General features: G+C 40.2%; 1 protein-coding gene across 1 annotated transcript in view; it reads right to left on the bottom strand.

Moving 5' to 3' along the window:
* raly (RALY heterogeneous nuclear ribonucleoprotein) overlaps positions 1-20,108 on the bottom strand; it is a gene marked incomplete at both ends in the record, with an annotated part of 29,611 nt that extends 9,503 nt beyond the window's left edge. Inside the window, 4 exons of the mRNA XM_084542758.1 lie at positions 1,848-2,011; positions 10,831-10,878; positions 13,390-13,462; positions 19,853-20,108. Coding sequence (XP_084398884.1) covers positions 1,848-2,011; positions 10,831-10,878; positions 13,390-13,462; positions 19,853-20,108 — 541 coding nt within the window. The remainder of the gene's footprint in view (positions 1-1,847; positions 2,012-10,830; positions 10,879-13,389; positions 13,463-19,852) is intronic.
* Positions 20,109-21,566: the final 1,458 nt, after the last annotated feature.

Raw genomic sequence — 21,566 nt, 5'->3', positions numbered from 1 at the left:
ACTTCTTTGCTATTTGTGTCCTCCCCCTTCTGTCACTGGTCCTCTCTTCTTTCCCTTATGGATCCTAGTTTTTGTTTCCTCATTTCTTCTTCAGTCCTCTTTCTTTCCCATTATTGCACGTTCTTGCATTCTTATTCTCCTTATTTCCTCCTCTTCTTTTATTTTCTTCTTCTGGCTCTTGTTGTGTCTCATCTCTGTTAGCCATTAATTGCGATTCAGATGTGTACTTTCGCTAAGAGTCTTTAATCCACAAGAAAAATATATTGGAATAATTTTACACATAAACACATGAGAAAGTTTAAAGTTGAAGATAGATTCAGGACACTGCCATTCTCATTTTATTCTGTTAGCGCGGAATTAAGTTAAACATTACATGATTATAAAAGGTGTGAGGATTCACTCCGTTTGGATATGTGCTTTCAAGAAATGCCTGACACTGAGAAGAGGGTGAGGCTGGGAAAATTCTGTGCAACAATCAGATGTCATAATGCAGTTGGAGGAAAATTCTCCCTGAAATTGAGAGTCAATTCTGAGGGTAAGATGAGGACAGGGCAAAAGACTTACCTGATGTTGATGGTTGATAAGTGGACATACACGTTTCTGATCTCTGCGGTTAAGGTCTGGTTAAGATAATGTGTATTGGACTGTGTAAAAAACTACCAATCACTTTATACATTGCCTGGCCAAAAAAAAAAAAGTCGCCACCGGGATTTAAGCAAATAGGTACATGCCTCCTATTGGATAATTACTGCATGGTCTGATGACCAGAAACCGGCACGACTACTGTCTAGTTTTACACTACTACTATTGTATCAGTCGAGTTTCCAGTTTTAGCGCGGTCATAGGTATATGTGGGCCGGTTAGCTCAGTTGGTTAGAGCGTGGTGCTAATAACGCCAAGGTCGCAGGTTTGATCCCCATACGGGCCATCCTATTTTCAAGCAGGACAGATCGTAATAACTGGTGAAAATAAATACAATCTGTAAACAGGATTATTAATATTAATTTCACATTAGCGGGGTTAATAGTTATGAGTTAGTTAGTAGTTACAAAGACAACAATATAAACTCTTTATTCTAAGGTTCCAAAAACTGAGCACTGAAGGAAAGAAATACAATATTATTGTTCAAAACTATCTGAGATGCAAGTTTGATGAGAGCACAGAAAGACACTCAAATCAGTGACACGAAAAACTGCTTGGTGAGCTCTGCACAGAGAAAATCTGTGTGGGTCAGCATAACTGAAAACTGCTGTTGGGAAAGAGAAGTTCAGGTTCAAGTCAAATGTGAAAGGAGCAGACGGGTGTCAGCACCTCTCCTCGGATTGAACTGAATGTTTAATGAGCAGAAGGCAAAAACAAAGTGACAACAGTCTCGCCGATGTTCGAACCCTGCACTGACATGTAAACACCAGACAAATGGGAGGTTTGGGTCAGAAAGGCAGCGTTAGTGAGAGTCAGAACGATTGATAGAGGAAGAAAGATGTGCAGACACACAGAAAGAGTTTGATGACATGATGGTGGTGTACATCAGAATATTAATAGATTCTATTGATACATAATTTATACATATACCGTTTAGATTCAGTTTAAAAATTCGCTATTTGCAATGAACTCAAATCAATAATATATTTTGTAATACGGCATTTTCCTGTTCAGAATAAAGAACTTTAAAATATTTTTCTTAAATCAGTACATACAGCCTCACAAGGCCTGAAAAATATGCAAGACAGAGTAGATTGTTAAATGGTGGCATCAATGGTGTCTTGTAAAACTATGTAGACTAAGAATTTCATGACACAACAATGCCAGCTCAGTCCTTTCATTTAACATATCAAGCTGGGACTCACATCTCTGTTTGTTTCCGTTGCTGGTGGGAAGGACGGAGGCGTTACGCGCCAGCAGTTTGACTGGCAGCGATTTGACCCGTCGTACCAAGGGCACCGCCACCCTTGGGCGTTTGACTGGCACCACCCGAGGGACCGGAGACACCCTGCCACGGTACTCGAACAACCTGAGGAGAAGGCAGGGGGACAGAGAGGACAGAAAGAAAAAGGAAAGGGAGAAGGAGGGAATTGGAGAACGGATAGAAAAAGAGGGAAAGGGGGTTTAGGAGGGAAGAGAAACAAATGAGAAAAGGTGGAAAAATGAAGGAAGGACCTGAGAATTGAGGAGTATGTGAAAGGTTAAAAGGAAGAAGCTGAGGAAAATAAAATAAAACTGAAAACCATCATCATCAATCAAGAATCTCTCAGTATTTAATAACCTTGCCACTAACATATCATATCTAGCCCGGCCGCCTTTCAGTGAAGTCTGTGCAGGGAACTTAAACACGACAGAAACTGAGCCATAATCTGCCACAATAGTAGAACAATTCAGTGACGTCTAGGAGACAATGATGACAAACACCGTACGAGCAGAGCAGGATCTGATGATCAAACTATCAGATGGGACAGAATGAGGACAGAACTGTGATTCTGCAGAGCAGACTAGGTGTTATTGCTTACAGTATGGAGGAATTTGGCAACTGTTATAGAATAATCTAAATTATCTCTGGTTCAAGCAGGAAATAATACACTGATCACAGTTACAGTTAAATCCGCACGGTTTATTAAGGTTGCCTGGCTCAAACTGTCTTTATTTTGAACATTTTCCTTGGCGGCAGTCAAGCGTGTAATCAACAAAAAACTTTTAATGCAACAATATCAGCCGTGTAAATACAGATTCCCTCTTCGCCCGCACCGAACGCTGGAGAGAAGCTTTTGGGAAAAACAGCAAAGCTACGTGGCTGCTCAGCGTTATTGCCTTTATGAAGATAAACAGCGGCATAAGAGTTCAAAACCATTTAATTATTGTTGCAGAAAATCCATATTCTTGATTAACCAGTGCGGAACTTGCTGTAGTTTGTTAATGAAACATCAACCCTTGTGGATTTAAAGCGATGCTTTCCCAATGTTCACTGAGACTCCAGTAATTTAAAAGCTTGGCATTTAGAGATTTAAAGGCAAACTATAGTTATGTTTAACTGTGCCGTGTTTTTATCTTTTAATGAAAAGCTCTAAATTGCGGTTTAAAGAAATGTCAGGTTAAACCAAAGAGCCCACAGGAAGGAGCTGAAGTCTCAACATGTGAGCCTGATTTTACTTGTGTCACGGTCTTATGACGCGTTCAGCAAATATATAAAGTTTATGTCGACATGTTTAAATCACATAATGAAAAATATGTTGCCTCCGCTCAGACAGAGCTCCTCTGTAATATTTTCTCTGAGCACTGTGGTCATGTTAGAGGGTTGGATTGTTGCAATAAAGTAATAATAATAAAAAAAAAAAAACAAGCGCACACTGTGAAACTGCTGAGGCAAATTATATGGACATCCAACCGAGCTGGAATGATGTGATGACTGGAAATGACTTATGAAACATCAGCATGAGTGCGACATTTGTTATTGTAGCTGGTTCATGTGGAGGGCTGGGAGGACGTCCTCATCCAGTTATTAAGGCTACTTAAACAAGTTCAGTTTAACTGAGGTACAAATTAAAGCAATGATCTTGAGTTATTTTCACGTCTGTCCGGTAGAACTTGAAATTATAACTATGGGGGATTAAAAGGTTAGAGAACGTAAACTAAACTTTGTGACTATATTGTTTCTATATCATTTAATTCACCATATTCATTTTAAGTTAGCAGTAACAGGACATATTTCGGTCAGAGGCTGAATAAGAGCTAGATCTGCACACCTGCTTGTTAAATGTAGGTTCAAGAAAGCACAGGCCGTTTGCCCATTTGGGGCAATTTCATAATAACGCTGCAAATCAGCCAAATCGAGACATTCCTGCAAGACGCAATGGGTCGGGAACGTCTTAATGCACTGGCCATGCTTTCAACTGAGAGGAAACTAGTCAGGAACATTCCAGATAGCATTACTGATTTCACACTTGACTGCTCTGAACGAAAGTCAGGCAACGTTTCAACACAAGTGAGAAATGTGAATTTAAATAGTGAATTATTTCATTGTATTTCTTGTACATTAAGTGGCAGAACAACCCCAATATGTGAAGATTTTCAGTTGTCCAGGTCATGATACATCAAAAGCAAAGCTAAACCAAAGTCAACTAATGCTTTTAGAACTGAAGAAGACACTTAGTTGAAACGCCTTCAAGAAAACTCAAAGCGGTACAGTGGCCTTTGCTTTGTTTTAGATATTAAGCAACATCCAGTGCCACCCTTCTTTATTCTGGATTTGCTGCACATAAAAATCATGTGACGAACTAAATCAGGTGATTGTGAGGAGTCAGTTTATTTTTCATAGATACTAAAGTAGTTGAATTACATCCGAAGCATCTGTACTGATAAATGTACATCATCAAGTAGTTGGTCTATTGAAAAGCAAAAAAACAATTGTTCAATGCAATGACAATCTGACGTCTAGTTAATTTACCAATTGGTCACCTTAGACATCTTTGCAATGATTCCCCTTCTTGAGGAAGGGCTGCAACAAAGGAAGTTATTTGGGTGGGACTGGTTCGGTCTGATTTTACTTAGGGCACCAAGAGGACAGTGTACACAACAAAGTGTAATAAACTAATAACACTGTCCAGGTTTGGATAATAAAACCCTTGACAGCATAATCTAAATCAGATCACACTGTGACTTAATGTGTGAATAATGTGGGCCCCAAAGAGATCTGTGAACTCCAGGTTAGAGTTTGGTCATAGTTAATAAAAAACGTATGCTAAAGTCCAAGCCTCCCAGCACAACACATCATGTCATGAGATGAGATGAGCCAGAGTCATGAAAATTGATGACAGTCTGAGAGACTTGTGTGAAATGTGGTGCTTCAGTTCAACCTTTCTGGCAGCATTGACCTCCTTTAACTTTACTACATCAAGCCATAGAGCTGATGTGGCGCAGCTTTAACCTTCTGGGACAAGTTGCCGCTTGTTTTGGTCTGTTTTCAATAACTACCAGGTCCAAAATCTCCTCACACTCTCCCAGAGCTTGATGGGAATCTAGATCAGCTGAGATTGTTACAGGTTGTCATAAATTGTACAGTGCGGTCCGATAATCAACACACATAATTTGTCCAGATGGCAAGCAGCTTTGCTTCCCTACCATGCTGAACAAGAAATAATGATAAATCATGTTGTGCAATTTGACAATTTAATTCCACCATTTGGACAAACTGTTCTGCAACAGAGAAGGTCTCCAATCCTGAAATTTACTCCCACCTCAGGAGACAGATAAACTGTGGTTTCTGCTCATGATGATATTGGGTCAGGATCTTATAAATGTACAGAATGATAACAAAAAAGATTAAACATAAAAAAACATAAAACATAAAGTAGAGAATACTGATATTTCCATAATTTTATTTCAATCCAAATGTGCTAAAGAAGAAAGCCTATGTGAATACTGTGTGTATAACTGTAGAAATACTTACGGGGTCTGGACTGTTTATGGTACATTTGTGGACTAAAAATTGAAAGAGCGGGTGTGGGACAGCCAGCTGTGATGAGTGTAAATCAGCACAAAGCTCTGCGGCACAGCTGGTCAGTGTGTTTCAACAACTGTTAACACAACAAGATTGTTCACTAAGGCTCAGAAAAATATCCCTGACTGTTGTGTATTGTGTAGAGGCTGACTTGAGGGAATGCGACGGAGTTCAAGAAGCCATCTGTTCTGTTTCCCTCACATGGTTGAGCCTGAACGATGCGATGGAGAGCTCAGATCTATGGATGGTGTCACTAGGTCAAGGGGCCATCGAAGTGTCATTCTGCAGAGATGGTTTTGTAGCATACACATTTACAAAACTTTTAATTATTATTATTATTTTAATTCTAACTAAATCAAGGGTCCAAGTAAAATGTGATTGGTGCTGTACATGGATTATTTTGTGGCCTAGGGTAGAAGGAGTTATACAATTTTCGTTATATGCACACATGTAGATCTATTCTTTCTGCAGAAAGTTTGAGGTTACAAACTATATATATTTCCGTTTCAAGTATTTGAAAATTGCAAGCCAACACTGTCTGAGAAAATGGGAAGCATCTGCCTTTATGGAGTCATGCCCTTCATTGATCCACAAGGGAAATTTCTTGGTCACACTAGCTCAGTAGCGCATAAAAAAAACACTCTTAAGAACCACAAGTAAAAGAAAGATTAAATAAAAATAAAATAAGATGAAGTAAAATCTAGTAAAATAAAAATAGTATAAGCAAAAATGTACACAATTAGTATATGAGCAAATGTACAAGAAATAGAGACAGAAGAATATATATTATATACATAGGAATGATAGTCAGGAAGCGGAGCTGGATCAGTCTGTCTGGTGTATTGGATGAAATGGATTGTCCCTCACTGAGACAAACGTCTCCAACTCACTGCCAATTACATGAGGAGCCTTTCGGCTCAATTTGTCGATCCCACTTATGTCCTTTTTGCCGGTGCTGCTCCCTCATCAAACCACAGAAAAGTACAGGGCGCTCGCAACAACAGACTGGTAGAAAATCTCCAGCAACTTGCTGCATGCATTAAAATAACTGAGCTTCCTCTGCAACAACTGTGATTGGTCAGCTGGGCATTTCCTCCTCTTTTGCTTTCTACACCATCTGCCTGCTACTCAGTCTTCTTTCATATGCTGTTCAGCTTAGTTCCAGTTCCAGTCACCATGCACTGTTGGAAGCACGCACAGAATCTCAATCCGATGGCTCAGAAATCACACTGCCCACTAGCGTTTTTTGCGATGTTGAACAGAACAGAGCAACACCAGCGGACAGCACACCGAAGAGGGGTGTTAGTTAATTAAAACATGGCAGAGTGAGCCTGGAACACGAGAGGCCAGTGGATCACTACACAAGAGACCGCTGACCAGATCAATGACATGATCTCAAAAGATTGATGAATAACACTTCTGCAACGACGGCCGGACTAAGTCTGCGAACGTAAGAGAGGGCTATGCTAAAACATAAATGTACTAGGTTTTCTAAAATTGAGTCCTTCCGTCTTAGGCTTCACACTTGTCAATCACCAGTTACATATAAATAGATATTATATCATAACTTCTTGACATTTGAATAAAGTTGAACTCTGCAACGCCCTGCAGTATATCGGGGCAGTCTGGTTTAATTTATGCTGCACTGCAGGAGAGTGCAGTCACATTATCCATTACCAAAATAACGGACTTTATCTGTTCAATGTCATGCTTCAGATTTTGGCACAAAAGCAGGGGACGTAACTCAGATTCCCGAACAGTGACAGAAAGGGATTACAGTGGTTACAAGAATCACTCCAGGACTGGAATGTCCCACGCTAGCTCCAGAGGACACGCCATGTGTTCAACAACACTCACACAACTGCTCTTCTTCTCCGGGAGATGGTGAAACTGAGTTTACCCCGTTTCACATCATTAGTCTGTTTTATTTCAAAACAGACAAAGCTTGATGCGTTTTGACAGGAGTCAAAGGAGGATCCGGGGGAGTTGTTTTTCACCCACAAGTATAACCATCTTTTGTGTAACCCAAAACCTCTGTACCACAGACGTTTCCAAACCTCTGCATATAATGACACTTAATAGCCTCTGATTGTTTTATTATTTTCAGGGTAAATGCAAAGATAGGAGACAGATACGTGGACATCTGGGATCAAGTAGACGCATCAACACAGATTCATCTCAGCTGGCCATGTCTGTATGTACACTTTTCAAAGCATCAAACGCTCGTCAGACTCAGTTGAGCTCTAGATGACTTGGTCCAAAGATTAGCTTGAAGTATGAGGATTGTCAGGAGTGCAGATGCAGCTTCTTCTTTGTACCCCCACGACTGCAGCGCCTTTGATGATGACTTTCACCTGGCCTCATAAAAGAGGTAATGGTTTCCACAATGTGACGTGGCGTGACTGCAGGTCAGTTTAAAGGGACTTAAAAATGACCAGATGTTCCTCAGACTGTCCTTATCAAAAGGCAAGTACAGTGAGAAAGAAAAAAAAAAAACCTCCCCCAAGGAAGATAATCCTTGATTGGAAGATGTTTGCCTGGGATCTTATAGGCCATACCTCTATGATGAAAGACATTAACCATGTTTGCATCAAATCTAGTTAACTGTCAGTGCTGCTGCTACCTGACTGCTGTAAGGATTTGTGACATCTTCTTGGACAACATTACACAAATCAAAAAGGTTGTCATTTATTAGTTAGGACATCAGGCCTGACTCTGGTAGAGGCCTTCAGTTTTCCAATCAGTTCCCAGTAACAGGCTTGACCCAGAACCTGAAGCAGTGAGTCAGGTGGTGCATCCTCATTGCAGTAGTCAAACCAGCGGTTCCCATTTTTTTTTCTGCACCGCCCCCCTTTTGTAGATAAGTCAAGTCAAAGTTTATTTCTAAAGCACATTTAGTTCAACTGGGGTTAAATATGCTTGAAGACACATGTGCAGCTTTTATAAAGCAATTTTATTGTGTAAGACAGTTTAGTTTTTTTCTGAAGAAATCAACTGGCTTGTCTTGCTGCTCTGGATGTAAGTGGCGTTTTAACCTGTTCAGTTTCAAACTGTCAGAAGCTAACATTTTTAGACACACAACACACTGTGTCTCTCCTCGTGACCCTCTGTTGTACTGCTGAAGCCGAATACGTTATATGCCTCGTCATATTTTCTTTTCTTTGCTTTGGAAGTTGTGTTTTGACTTGATGAATACTCATCCTCAGCTCTACGTTTAGCTGGGAACCCTCTCACAGACCTCTCCATGGTATGCTAGCACTAGCAGTGCTCAAGCAAGCCTCATTCCACTGCCTTCCTGCGGCCCCCCTGCATTAGTTCCTTGCCCCTCAAAGGGAGGCACACCACCCAGATGCCTGCCAACTTTTTGTGAAAATGTTCTGACATTTTACGGTGGTAAGCCACTACAGTGACATTGAGTCTGAATTAGCTTTAGCTAACATTAACTAGCAGCTAAATAGTTGGTATGCCATGTTTGCATTTTGAGTCTTTTTGAGTCAATGATTTGGGATATTTATTGCACCTATAAGTGAATATAACCCAAAGGGCAGGTGTCCAGCTTGTGTTCAGACTGTTAAACATTGTTTTTCTTGAATATATTTAGTCCTTTGTTTTTATTTTCCTTACTGACAACATCCCAAAGGTTGTCCCGGAGGTTGTCATTGGTTACAGTCCAAAGTCCAGCTCTGGCAGGGACCTCATCCTTTTTGTAGATCAAAATACCGCGGCAGGTGCTGCATATGGATTTCAGATGCCCAAAACTTGCAGTTTGTATTTGTATCATAGTTTTTCCTCAATTAAAAGGCAAACTAAATATTCTTGGCTTGAAACTGAAGGGAGTCTCTATGGGGAGTCGGTGTGAGATGCCATTTTGGACTAATGTTTTACCCTCTAGGTCATGTGTCATGTGACTGAAAACTATGAATAGGTTTTTCTCTCATACCATTGGTTGCAATCTGCATTCTTACCACTAGATGTCACTAAATCATGCACACTGGACTTTAAAAAGCTCATACAACAAGTGAGTATTCCCATGACCGTGACCTGCTACCCATTTATACTTTAAACATACATCGCTCCTTTGTGACACTTAACAAGTTTTGATTGCATGATGCATGATGCATGATTTGGTGACATCTAGTGGTAAGAATGCAGATTGCAACCAATGGTATGAGAGAAACCTTTGTTTAAACCCACCCACACATCATTTTAAATAAATCCTTGAGTGTGCAGCACACGTACACCTTCTACAGCTGGTGCGCCACCGACATTTCGCTTGACTTCAAACACAAATCCGCAGCCTTCCCCAAATGAACCACCCATCCATTGTCCTGATCTCCTGCAGCTGGAGGGGATCCGTCAGTGCTTCATTTTCTTCATAATGAATGGTTACAACGACGAAACCAACCAGCTCGCTTCTCCAACATATCTCAATATACTCATCTTTCACTGCCCTAACTCACCTCCAGCATCCATAATTATTTACTACATTACCCTTCGAGGAGCTTTCATACGTTAAACCAACTACAAAAACTCACTAAATGTAATATATCAAAGTCATTTCAGAGGCAATAGCAAGTAATGTTGTGTTGTGATTAGATGAAGATAGTACATAGATTATGAAAAGCCACATGCCATTGGGATTTCTTTATGGGGCCTGTTTCAACCTCCACAGAGAACACAATACCTCTACATGCAATTACACAGTCCTACAACAAAGCAGGGCCATTTTGTTGTGAACAAATTCAACTCAACGGCCCTCAGATGATGTCAATGACTATGTTGTGGTTACTCTTTTGTCCATCATCTTCTAAGGCACGGGCAAATGATTTGACTGTCAGATCAGGGACATATTCAACTCCCAACTCCCAGAACTCCAAACCAACATTCCTCCACAAAATATTTGTGGGTAGGAGAAAAGCTTGGGCTTCCAGGTTAATAAATATTACTAAGTTAGTTTAATTTTAGTCTTTAATTGATGTCTTTTATTTGATGGTACTTCTTTGCCCACACAAAATTTAGGTCTAAGTACATGAGCTTCATTTGCCACACTTACAGTAAACCAAAAACTTCATCATATTTGGGATGTTTTTGGTCTATGAACATATCTGCTCAAAACAGTTTTTCTTCGTTTCCATGTTCACATTCCTTAATAACAATCCAATGAAGTGCCTTAAAAGCATATTTGCTCCGTTACTGCTTCATAGAGGCATGTGTAACTCGCATTCAGTCTGGGGTCTCCAAGAGGTTAACATGATTAACCTCCTGTTCATAGTTGAAAACAGAAGAGCCAAGAGTCCATGTGCTGAAGCTTTGCTGGCTCGAAGCCGCATGCTCCCTCTTACCTGTCATAGAAGTCTTCTCTGTAGTAATCATAGTCAAACTCATAGCCACTGGGGGGGGGGGGGGGGGGGGGAGAAAAAGACACAATAGAAAAACAGTGACTGTACAAAAACAAACGTGGTACAGTGCTTTTCACAACACGAGCAAAAGTAAACCACATTTAAAACAACACATGGGAACAAAAGCTTTATGAGGTTTCTGTGTGGTTTAGAGATGCACATACAAATGAAAAAGCATAAAACAGGCAATAATTTCAAACTGTGCGGCAGAGACAAAGAAACCACAACATACTTCATCTCACCCCAAGAGACAGAACAAGCACAAGAATCCGAAAAACAAGAGAGAATCTGGCAAAAGGAACTGGAGTAAAATGATGTGCAGTGTTTTTAATGGTGACACATTTTAGGATTGCTGTAAGCACGCTTGGACTATTGGCACAAGTGCATCGTGGATGCACAGTGAATCAGTTTGGACAGAAAGAAGTCAAGCAGCTCTTCAAACAAAGCATCAAAGCGTAACAGAGCTACGTTAAAATTCCCTAATTAATCACAAAGAATTGATAAAATTTACTCAAATGACTCTTCCCTCATTTTAACAAATCTGGAGGGAGTTGCTGGGCAACTTTGTTAAGTCTGAAGGGCTTTTACGTTAAAAGTCCTGCAGCCATCTGACTTTAACTATTTCTGGAATGGTGTTTCAAACGGATTATTTTTGATATTTTGTCCACTGATTTTACCCCCGTTGAAAAACAACTCTATTCAATTACAGTGCAGCAGAATTATTGTTTGTATTCTTGCTGTGTGAAAATTGTATTGAGTTTTAAACCTGATTTAAAGAGTGTTACTTTGCCTTTTATAATGGAAACAGCTGAAGATTTTAAAAATAATCACCTTGGTCAGACATGAAGATTGTTTGAAACATTGTAATGTTATTTGGGGGTCGAGTAGTCCTTTTAATGCCTTCACTGCTGTGCCATGACGCTTTAAACATCATGTCGACTAGTCACTGATCACATGACAATAACAACATGGATGCCTCCAAGAAGACAGGTGAGGAGCCCAGTGGGTCATTGCAGTAAACTAACAGCAGTTCATCAAGTGTGTGGAAATATTTCACTAAAGATGAAGCCCATATTACCGTGACATGCAGAATGTGTAAGTCAGTCCAGAAATACAACAAAAGTACTACTGCAATGCACACTCATCTGAAAAGGCATCCGCTAATGCTAGCAAAGGAATGGTCCAAATCCTCTTGACATCAGTTAATTAACAACTTAACAGCACATGAGCTGTCTGTTCTCAGCGTATGAATTCAGGTCAGGAATATACATTTCATTGTTGCAAAGCATTACTTTCTACCGTGTTTTCATTAGTGACGTCATCAGTGACTAGTCTGTGTCGACTTTAAGTAACCTGAAGTCGTGCAACCCCTAATAGACACTAGAGTTCTGTTAATAATCTTAAAAATGGCCAAATGAGAACACAAATGACTCAGTTGGAACAGAGTGGCCCGGCTCTGGCCTAATAACCATGTAAATGCTGAAAACAAACAAACAAACAACAAAAAAACCTGTTGTCTGTTTTATATCCAAAAACAGAGCTAAAGTAAAGGCAGCTGTCGACTTGCCTTTAATCACATAACACTCGACTTTAAAAAATCTGAAACCCCTAATCTGAATTTGATTGTTCATTGTTTTTTGGAGAATCTATTATTTCTTTGGTAATAAAGTGTCTATAAAATGCACCTTACTGACTGTGTCATGTATAGTATTAATATAAAGACAATAAAGAAATCTTGAATAAAAGAAACAAGGTTGCCGTCATGAAGTTCAAATATTTCGGTAACAGACAGCTTTTAACAGATGGAGGCTGAGCTATTAAAAATAGGAGCCTGAGACGTCTTCAGGGTGCTGCTGTTCATAAAACACCTACAGGTCTCGCCCTCTACTTTCCTCAGGGTGTTGTTATGCAGTGTAGGTGGTTTTAAAGCCTTGGCCCTCTTCAATTAAAGCGTGCTAGTTCTCAGTCCCTCCTGAGTGCCTGCATTTTTACTTGTGTTCAGGGCATGTCTCCTGCAGGGTTTTAAAGCGAACTGTGCTTTCTTAGCATGTTCCTGCAGCACTCAAAACTGCACAAAGATCTATTGAAGAGGTTCATTTTGCCTACTTAAATACTTATATTTCACTGTTTCTTTTTAAAAGGCCAATAAAGTGAATTTTACTTGTACCTTACAAGTTTCGGCTACTCTGTCTCTGTAGCCTTCATCAGAGGTGTCACGTAGCACTCCAGGGGACACGGCCATCCCACCGCACCAGGTGGGATGGAAAACTCCATATAAACCAACACAGACGACGTCACACCAACATCACGTGACACCTCTGATGAAGGCTACAGAGACAGAGTAGCCGAAACTTGTAAGGTACAAGTAAAATTCACTTTATTGGCCTTTTAAAAAAGAAACAGTGAAATATATGCACAAAGATCTGTTCACAAAGAATGAGTGACAGACTGAGTGACGCACAGAGCAATCCAACAATAAATCCAATGAATGGCAGAGTGTACCCGTAGAGAGAAGCCGCTGTTCGCTTCAAGCCTTTGGGTCTGTTTGGCCTCGGCTCTCCTGCCATGTTGATATCTGGGGGAAAAAAAACAAAGGACCAAATAGGAGTTTGAGCTTCAAGGAGGAAACTAAAAATTCAATTCCTCTGTTAACCATCCAATAAAATACAAATTTACACCATCCCTGTCAGACAAAATAACAGAAAACAATGGAGAGTAAGGTGAAAAGAGAGAGATGAAAATAGGATGTAGACGTTTCCATTTAAGTCAGTTATGTGTTATCTTGTTTCTTCCACTAGAGGAAGCTGTTGAGCCATTGTACAAAACAGATCCTGCATTATTTACAAGGCTGTGGCAACTGGATGGTGTACAAACCCCTCGTTCATAGATGCTGCAACAAGGGTTAAATAAAATCATAATAAAAAAAACTTCAAAAACATTCACAAACATGTAATTTTAATAGTATGAAACTATTAGTATATCTCTCCCCAAAAGGGTGAGGAATAAAGGTGTGGAAACTTAACAGCAAATGAGGTTTGAGGAAAGAGGACAAACAAACTAAAACGGCTGAAAATGTGTGGCTCACTATAAGATTATAGAAAAATAGAAATATGTATTTTAGAAAAGGGTAATGTTAAAATTTGTTTGTTTTGTTGGGGGTAACTATTATATGACTGAAATCAGTTCCTAATTTACTTGTATTCCCTTTTATTAACCAACAGCAAGTGCAAAACATTTAATGAATCAAGAAAAGTTCTGTTTTTAAAGCTGGTTCCTATGTTGTCGTCTTCAAATCCTCTGCTTTTACCCAGCGTGTCGTCAGCCGTACATTTTCTAAATCTCTCATCCTCTTCGTGATCCCCTAGGGGATAAAGACAGAACCAACATGCACTGGACGAGAGGCAGGAATCACCACAGACAGAGCTTCCACCTAAACCTGCATGGCTTTGAATAGTGGGAATAAACCAGAGCATCTTGAATAGACCCTAGCAGACATGTAGACTCCACACAGAAAAGCTCAAAGCTGCCAGCACATTTGAGTTAGACTAGAACAAAGTGCAAATACTGAGCCACTCACTTCATATCAGACACAAAACTGACAAGCAGAAAGTCCTTTGTAATCATTATTTTTAAATTTTGAATTTGGTTCACTTGTTTTTTTTTTTTTAAATAATGAAATCAAGTATAATTCTTGTCAGTGTGAAACTATTGGTGGATTAAGTTGGACTCTACAAACTAGGTGGAAGCATTAGTTTGTGGACCACCGTTTCTAAACCCAGTGTTTTGGAGCCAGAGGCGACCATATCTACAACTGCTTATCCTCTAGAACAGGAGTGCAAAACATATGGCCCATGGGCCAAACCCAGCACGCCAGAGGGTCTCATCTGGCCCATGGAATGAATTTGCAAAGTGCAAAAACAACATAGAAGACAATAAGTACAGTTTTTGTTTTAACAAAAGTAACCGCTATTCCAAATTTTCCCACTAGCAGTTGCACTGTTTTAGTCAGAATTGCATAACACAACAATGAAGGCTCATTTAAGGTACTGCGAGACTAAACGTCATAGCCTACGCATGTAGCCCACGCTGGTGCAAGCCATTTATACTTGTGCATTCGTCAGTCCGACACGCTGACGCTGTAAAAATGCCACCCAAATGCTAGTTGGTGTTGTGTCTTTTTTGCCAGTCGGGTTAATTGTTTTTCTACTTCCTGCTTCACTTTCCACTTCCTGTTTCGCTTTCAACAATGGATACTGAAAATTTGGCCGAAGACAAGTCATGCAAATGTTCACATCTCCAAACCTCCTCAGTTAACCTTTCCTCGATGTGTTTATTCTTTATTGATACAAAACAATCAATTTTAAAATTGCGGACCTGGAGAAGCAGCCGGAAATACTAAAGCCGAAATACGCTACTACCAAGCGGACCAATCACAGCAATGTGTACATTTCTGGTGAGGTGCACATTAGGCTATGCCGTTATTGTCTGTATAGGGTCTGGGCTGTCACCATAGCTACGGTGTCAAATTGACGCAGAAGCCTAAACCGCCTATGAGACCCAGAACTAAACAGCAGATGGCAACAGTGTGTTGATTCTTTTTTTGTTAATACATTTGAGGTTGTTCATAAAATGAATACTTAAGTAATGTAATAGTATAGTTCATTAAATCTAAACATTTTCATAATGTATTGTATTGTATTTGTAAAAGCATAACGAAAACTGTAACATGTATGTTGGTGTGGTCAAAGGAGAGCCAGCAGCAAACACTGCCCACATAAGCATTTTAGAAGAGTGACTTTTTTTTATTATTATTTTTTACAGGTTTTATTGGCCACTCTGTACATTCAGTACAAATCTGATTAATCTGCCTATGAAGGATTAATGTAACAGCTGATGCCCATAAGCCAATAAAAGCACCATATAAATTCTCTGCCTCAACTGATGCAAAGCTCCATTAGTTTTAGTTGTCATTTAATTCCTGGCTATTGTACATGGTGCAAACAGACAGACAGACAGACACACAAACTTCTTGAGGCATAAAGATATTGATACAAGCAAACATGGATGGGATTTACATATTATTTAATTTAGGGTGAAGGTCTTAGAAACATGTTGGAGAGAAACAAAGGAACCAGGGAGGATGAAAAGAGGATAGAGGGAAGCATGGGGATGGAACAGGAACTGGTGGCTGAAGATTCAAACCTTTTAACTTTACCGTGAAGGGGACGTAGGTGTGTTTGTGTGTGTGTGTGTGTGTGTGTGTGTTGTGTGTAGTGTGTAGTGTGTTTTGTGTGTGTAAGTGTGTGTGTTTGGGGGCAGTGATCCAGAACTCTGACCGCAGCCAGGTGTGGAAATAGCAGGAGTCCATTGGTCTGCAGACAAACACACAAACACACACACTCCCACACACATCTCCATTCAACCAAAACAGTTATTGACTATCTTCTTTATGGCCTAGAGGATAAAACACACGCACACACATGCACAGTCCACCTGCTGCGTCAGATGCCTCATTGACTTTACCTGCGGGATCCTGCTATTCAGAGGGGAAGCCCCTGAACAGAACACACACACACCTGAACACACTTTATCAACTCATTGATGTCTCGTTGAGCAGACAGTCATTTCAGTTTGTCCAAAAAAAAGGAAACCCACAGAAATTAGAATCTTGTGTTTGCTGAGCAGTGTGTGAATCAATAGTCCCCATCGGCTGCTGACATTATATTGGAGCAGTCGGGTTACACTGGAGTCTTCACCTATAGCGAAAAGCAAAAAAAAAAAAAAAAAAGGTTGCAGACTGGGAGCAACATGCCGAGGCAATTACTCCATACACAACTGTTTGTGCCTTAGGTTGGTACTGGGCTAACGGGCGAGGTTAACTGACTCCGCTGACTCAAAGCCCACGTTTTCCTAACTTAGCAACAACTGTGATAACTGATGAAAACTTTCTGGAGTATGTACAAGTCTAAGCATGTCACCAAATGAATAAGACTTTAAAGATTTAAGATCTGCAGTAAAAAGATCATATCACAATCATATTTCATATTCATGTATCAGTTCATCTATGATAATACCTAAAATATGTATTTGTCATTTAAAGCATTGAATCTAAGGTTCTCAGTCATCAAAGGTCATGGTATATTTAAAACACAAGCTTTAAGGGCAACTTATCGAAGACGTATCACCACTCATCCAAGTACATTCTTCACTACTTAAAAGACTTGTGGGTAGATGTGGTTTGAATAATTTCACTTCTGGCCAGTATGGGTAATGGCCTTGCTTTTATATAGCACTTTTCTACCTATTCGTACTCAAAGCGCTTTACAGTCATAGACACATCTACCCATTCACACACACACATTCACACACCAGTGCCACGCACTGAGGTCAACTGGGGGTTCAGTGTCTTGCTCAAGGACACTTCGGCATGTGGCACATTCCGGGGATCGAACCGCTAACTCTCTAGTTCGTGGACAACCCGCTCTACCTACTGAGCCACAGCTGCCCATTAGGGTCATTAGAGTACCATTCAGTGGGGCAGGATAACAGTTCAATTCCAATTAATTCAATTCAAATCAATATAATGTATAGTGCCAACGACAGAAATTGCCTCAAGACTCTCTATGGAACCCATAGCAAGCACTAAGAAAATCTCCCTTTTAAGAGAAAGAAACAGGTGTTACAGGTAAGTAGCTGGTCATTAAAGGCGCTAGTTATAAGAGTTCCAGGTGGACAACACCCACAAGTGTTTCTATTTAAACCTCAACTCTTCACCAGTCTTTTACAACTGAAGAAGCTACTCAGATGAGTGGAGAAACGTCCCCAAGAAACCCTACAAGTCCATTTGCCCTTGTTTTTAGTTGTGTAAGTATCGTAAAGTTTGACATTAATTTTCACCATACTAATAGAGACACTACTGTCTAACTACAGTTAGATACCGAGCCACCAATCTAGCAAACTGCCATTTAGCTTAGCAAACCATAACCAGCTGTCAAGTGTAACTTCATCACTAAACTTCAAGATCCATAAGGACACTGTGAATTTGTGTCATGGTTACTTTCTGGTTTGAGACTCATCAGAAACAAAAAATGACGGGAGATATTTAATCCCTTGACGAGAATTCGTGACACACTGCTTCCGCTCAGACTGCAGCCAAAATAATGCACGTAATCCTCCAATGTCGGTTTGTGCACATTCAATACATACCTAGGAACCATTTGCAAGCACTAGTAGAACCAGTCGGAGTGGGAACTACATCCGGTTAATGGAAGCTAACGAATAGGAAGTTCATTTGTGAATGACATTTTAAAGTGTAGAAGTCCTAAGTGAAACGCTTGAACTCTGTTTCAAATTGGATTCTAATAGTTGGTGTTATAGTGTATAGTGTGTAATTTGAATTTGTATTTGTACATATCGATTTTGTAATTTCAGTAAATGTTTTACCGTTTTTACCTTTCATGCCTGTTGTCTAATTTGCATCATACCTAAAATTCTATCTATACTGTGTACTATAGACAAATAAACAATCTCCACTTAATTTAGCATCAGTTTCAAAGCACAAACACAAATAATTTTTTTTTTTTATATAATTGTAAATTAAATCAGGCGTCAAGGGGTTAAAAGAAAACCCCAGCTGACTGGTGTTGACACTTTTCTACTGAGGTGGTGGTAACACTCAGCTATTACGTACCCTCGAGAGAACGAGACATCTCAGACAAAAATTAATTCTAATGATTTTTTATCATATTTATTTGTAACAGTTAGTTGGGAGTGTCTGAGTTTTGAGAATCACCCTAAAAACAATCTTAACTATCATATTACTTTTATTTCTTGCTTGAATCATCTTTTTCTTGGGATGTGAAAAAAGAGATTACGTGTGAAAAAGGTTAAAAGTGTCTTAAAATATATCTGTCTGTAGCGTCCCAGCAAAGCACACGGTTGGCTGAAATTACCTGGAGTACTTAAGACAGAGAATGGTAGACAGATGTGTAAAGAAAGCGAAGCGGCAGTTGAGTGGTGTAGATGGACTTTATATCTTTATATGACTCCAATTGCAGCAGACTCACACAAACACACACACACAAAACCTGCAGTGGGGCAGAAAGCATCTTTTAGCAACCCCTTAGCTGTCACAGCTTTATCCTACATTACACACAATGGAGCCTTCTGGGAGACGTACCCTGTATAACTGACTGTGCATGTTCATCTAAACATGCGCGAGTTGACAAGAGTTGTTAGCGAGCTAGCAATTAACCTTTCAACCCACTGTAAGCACGCTAAGCTAGACTTCGGCACATAAAAACACACACACACACACACTTTCAGTTATACTCATTCATGCACTTGCTCTTTCTCATACACACACTGCACTGAGAGGAGCTATTAGAGAAATGTGCTCGCAGCTCTGCAGTGACTGAACATAAACCAGTTGAGTTCTTCACACCAGCTCGCTGACAGCTCATCTCTTCCTGCTTCTCCCGGGGAAGAGGGAGAAAGAGAAAAGCACTCCTGCAGCTTAAAGGCACACTCCGTCTTACTCTCATTTCCCCCCTGATATTTTATAGCACTGTAATAGCAGTAAGAGAGTTGGATATGTAAACATTCATGAAGAAAATGAGTGTAATGGTACTTAGGGGTTGTTATGGTAGATGTTAGGGCCTGTTTAAACATGGTATTAACATGCGTCTGGAGTGATCTGATTGCAAGTAACCGACTATACGTACAGGTGGGAACACACCCAAGACGCATTTGTGATTTGATCACAAGGACCCCATTTGGAGGTGACCACACTGCTTTAGTAGGGATGAACAAGCCTTAGTCTCAATATTACAGGACTGTTTGGGAAAAAGACATGAATCATTAAGTCACTGTCGGGTTTTAAAGCCAAAACAAAGGTCTTGAAACATTATATGCCCCAACTGCCAAGGCTATAACTGTTGCTGTACTGTTGTACCACACTACTCACCCAGCGTTTGTCCAGCCAGCACCCTCCCGTTCTCCCCAATCACAGCCCCCCTTGCGTGCCTCTCACTGGCGTACTGGACGAAGGCGTAGCCCTTGTGCACCGAGCAACCCAGGACCCGCCCGTACTTGGAGAAGATGCTCTCCACGTCTGACTTCTTCACCACCGCCGTGTTCAGGTTGCCAATGAACACCCGGGAATTGATGGACTTTGGGTCTGTCTTGTTGGTCACATTACTGGTCTGGACCTTCAGCGACATGCTGGAGAGATGGTCGACGGAGGCAACTGCCAAATGGATGGATTTGGGGGGAGAGATGCACAGACACTTGTATCTGGAGATTAAAAACAGATAAAGATGACTGGTGTTAGTCACAAAGAACAAAATGACCAAAAACAGTTTTAATAACTACACATATTTATTAATACAGAAATACAGACTACTAAACAAAATAACTATCAATGCCAGTCGAAACACATCTGCAGACTGGTGAGAGTTTAATCAAAAAGGTTCATTTATGTTCAAGCTGTGACTTTACAATTGGCAACAGGCATTGTTCTGAAATATATATTTTCATTCCAAGTCGAAGTCACACAGCTAAGCTTCCACCTGTTTGTGCCTCTCTTCCAACCTGTGCACTCTGTGCTTGGTAACAAAACACCGCACGATGGAAGTTTCAAGGTCAGTATATCACCCAACTGTCTGAACTTCACTTGCACTAGTCCTTGTACAGCCGCAAACAAAAAAAAAAAGGGCCCTTAGTTTGAGGCTGAAAGTGTCTCAGTAGACTTTCTTTATAGAGCAAACAAGCACTCAATCAACGTCCACACACATGCCAAGACCTTAGTGCACAGATATAAATCACGTTTCTGTAATGGGATAAGAAATGAGAACAAAGTAACAGGCACTGTGTGGATACGTGGGTATCACAATGACAGTTCTGGTAAGTTTGGACAGTTTTGCTGACTGTGTGAAACCTGCTCATTTCTAAAGGATTGAAGGGGGACAAGTGGTTAGAGAAGTGGACTTGGGACAGTAGGGACACTGGTTCCAATGCCTGTGTAGGCCTTGAGTAAGGTCCCTAAGCCCTAAATTGTTCCCCCGGGTGCCTTATATGGCTGCCCACTGGTTCATGTATCCTCGCTACTCTCTGTAAGTAGAAATGTGAGTGAAATGCCGTGTATGTGTATAAATATATGCTTGGGTGAATAACAAACTAATTATATAAAAATGAAAAAACCCTCATCACACATAGGCAGGAGCAAACAAAGCAGTTGTTTGGGGAAAGCATGAAAAATTATTGCCCGTGCCCCCCAGAACCACTAAAGATTCCTAATTAACAGTTGTGAATATAAACTGTATAAAAAATAGACGCCTTGAATAGGTATAGGTCATAAGCCGCTGGTGGGACTTCGTGGATGGAACTCACACTAAAGTACATGTCAAATAATTTTTTGTTTTTTCAAAGATTGAAGGAATCCTTTCTGCCTTTTCAGTTAATTATTAACAGACGTTTCACAATTCAAAGTGAAAGAACAGTCAAATCTAAATATTTCTCTGCATTCAGGGTAGATGCGAAGAACAAAGACAAGAACAACCTATGTGTTCGCTCTGATCAGGCGAGTCACAGCAGATCAAAGTCCTGCTGCTTTATCACATGAAACCAGCTCAATCGATCACAGAGCAGAATTTTAAACCAAATCCAGGGAACGTCACACA

Source organism: Chelon labrosus, assembly GCF_963514085.1.
Source record: "Chelon labrosus genome assembly, chromosome: 4".
Taxonomy (NCBI): Eukaryota; Metazoa; Chordata; class Actinopteri; order Mugiliformes; family Mugilidae; genus Chelon; species Chelon labrosus.
This window is presented reverse-complemented; position numbering and strand designations above follow the sequence as displayed.